At 41.4% G+C, this 1,798-nt stretch overlaps 1 protein-coding gene across 1 annotated transcript in view; it reads right to left on the bottom strand.

Moving 5' to 3' along the window:
* SFI1 (Sfi1 homolog, spindle assembly associated (yeast)) overlaps positions 1-1,798 on the bottom strand; it is a 116,944-nt gene that overhangs the window by 75,668 nt on the left and 39,478 nt on the right. Inside the window, exon 3 of the mRNA XM_012657962.1 lies at positions 1,141-1,305. Coding sequence (XP_012513416.1) covers positions 1,141-1,305 — 165 coding nt within the window. The remainder of the gene's footprint in view (positions 1-1,140; positions 1,306-1,798) is intronic.

Genomic DNA, 1,798 nt, shown 5'->3' with positions numbered 1-1,798 from the left:
CATGCCCGGCTAATTTTTTGTATATATTTTTAGTTGTCTGATTAATTTCTTTCTATTTTTAGTAGAGACGGGGTCTCGCTCTTGCTCAGACTGGTTTCGAACTCCTGAGCTCAAACAATCTGCCCGCCTCGGCCTCCCAGAGTGCTAGGATTACAGGCGTGAGTCACCGCGCCCGGCCCCAAGCAGATTATTTTTAAAAATACTTTCAATACAAAGTGTCTTGTCAATGAAGAGATTTAAAACTTCAGAGCTGAGGTAAAGGAAATATATAATTCTTTTGTTCATATTATTATTCTTGCCCACAATGCCTAGCAAATGCCCACTAGTCCTGGACCTTCCCCAAGCCAAAGAGAGCAAGTAGCTGTGTACTCCCAGCACTCTGTTCAAAGCCCTCCTGTAACATTATGACACTATCTCACAGTGACTGGCTTGCAGTGTCTGTCATTCCTGCTGCACTGCGAGCCCGTGAAAGCAGGAACCATGTCCTATATAGTATCCCCAGTGCCTAGCACAGTGCCTGGTACACACACAAAATGATGGCTTGTCTTGTCCAGTTAATCTCTGAGCTTAGCCTGGATCTCTCTTCCTCCTGCCCTTTATCTAGCTTATTCTTACATTATCCTTCAGGACTCAGCTTCAACTACACTTCCTCCAGAAAGTCACTGCTGGCTACACTAGTGCAGCTATTCTTGCTATGTGTGTGTGGTACCACCCCCTTCTCCTCTCATTGCACTTATCATACTTTATTGTTGTGGCTTAACAGTCTATCAAGCCTACCTAATTTTCAACTTTCATGAGGTCACGGACCAACAATGTCTTATTCACCTTATATGCTCAGCATCGTAACACCCGGCAAAGTAAGCATCTGATAAATTTTTGAATGAATAAATGAATGCCTTTAATATACCTCATCAAGAGTAACAGAAGTGTTACAGCTCTTTTAGAATGTGTGTATCAGGATTTCCAGTAAAAACCTAGGGAAAAAAATCTAGGGAGAAAAAGAGAGTAGTAGGAAATGATCGCATTTCTTGGACCATGTTTAGACTTCTTCTGGGAGAGCCTTGATAGCCTGCATATTGTAGGGCACAACTGGAGAATATGAAAGCACTCATGAAGGCAGGTGACCACACATAAGCTCACCTGATACGCAATTCTTTTAAGCGGCCCCGTCGGGTCCAAGTATGCGAGGCATGATACTGCACCAGAAGACTGGCACTAGGTGCCTCCCTCCGGATCCCAGAGAATGCAGGAGGCTTCTTGCTGGACAGTATCTTTGGTTTCTTAACAGCACCATCCCTAAAAGACCTTAAATTTGAGGAGTAAAGAGGCAAGGAGAAAACAAAATTATCTCTGCATGTGATGAAAATACCTTATAACATACAAGTAAAATCAAATAGCTAAGCTCATTGAGATTGACAAGACTGTGCTTCAAGGACTATAAACAGCCCACTCTCCGACAGAAATACGTCAGCCGCTAGAGGTGAGTACTGCTGGGTCGGCTCTAGGCAGGAACTACACAGAGCTAGAAAGTACTCTGGAGTCATTAGGCCTAACACACTCTTTTGTAGCAGGTAATTTTAATGGTAATCATTTACAAATTGGAATTAGCTTTCTTTATATAAAAAATTAGGAAAAATTTTCAGATATTATGACTTTGATATCTATACAAAACCACATACTTTTACTAAATACTAAATTTTTGACAATTCTACCTCAGAAAAATTAAGAAATTGTCTTTTACAATTATGGAAGGAAAAGGCAACAGCAGAACCCTGAATAGGAAGTGGAGGTATTGGTA

Source organism: Propithecus coquereli, unplaced genomic scaffold (assembly GCF_000956105.1).
Source record: "Propithecus coquereli isolate 6110/MARCELLA unplaced genomic scaffold, Pcoq_1.0 Scaffold567, whole genome shotgun sequence".
Lineage (NCBI taxonomy): Eukaryota > Metazoa > Chordata > Mammalia > Primates > Indriidae > Propithecus > Propithecus coquereli.
Note: the sequence above shows the minus strand (reverse complement) of the source record. Positions and strands in the feature narration are given on the sequence as shown.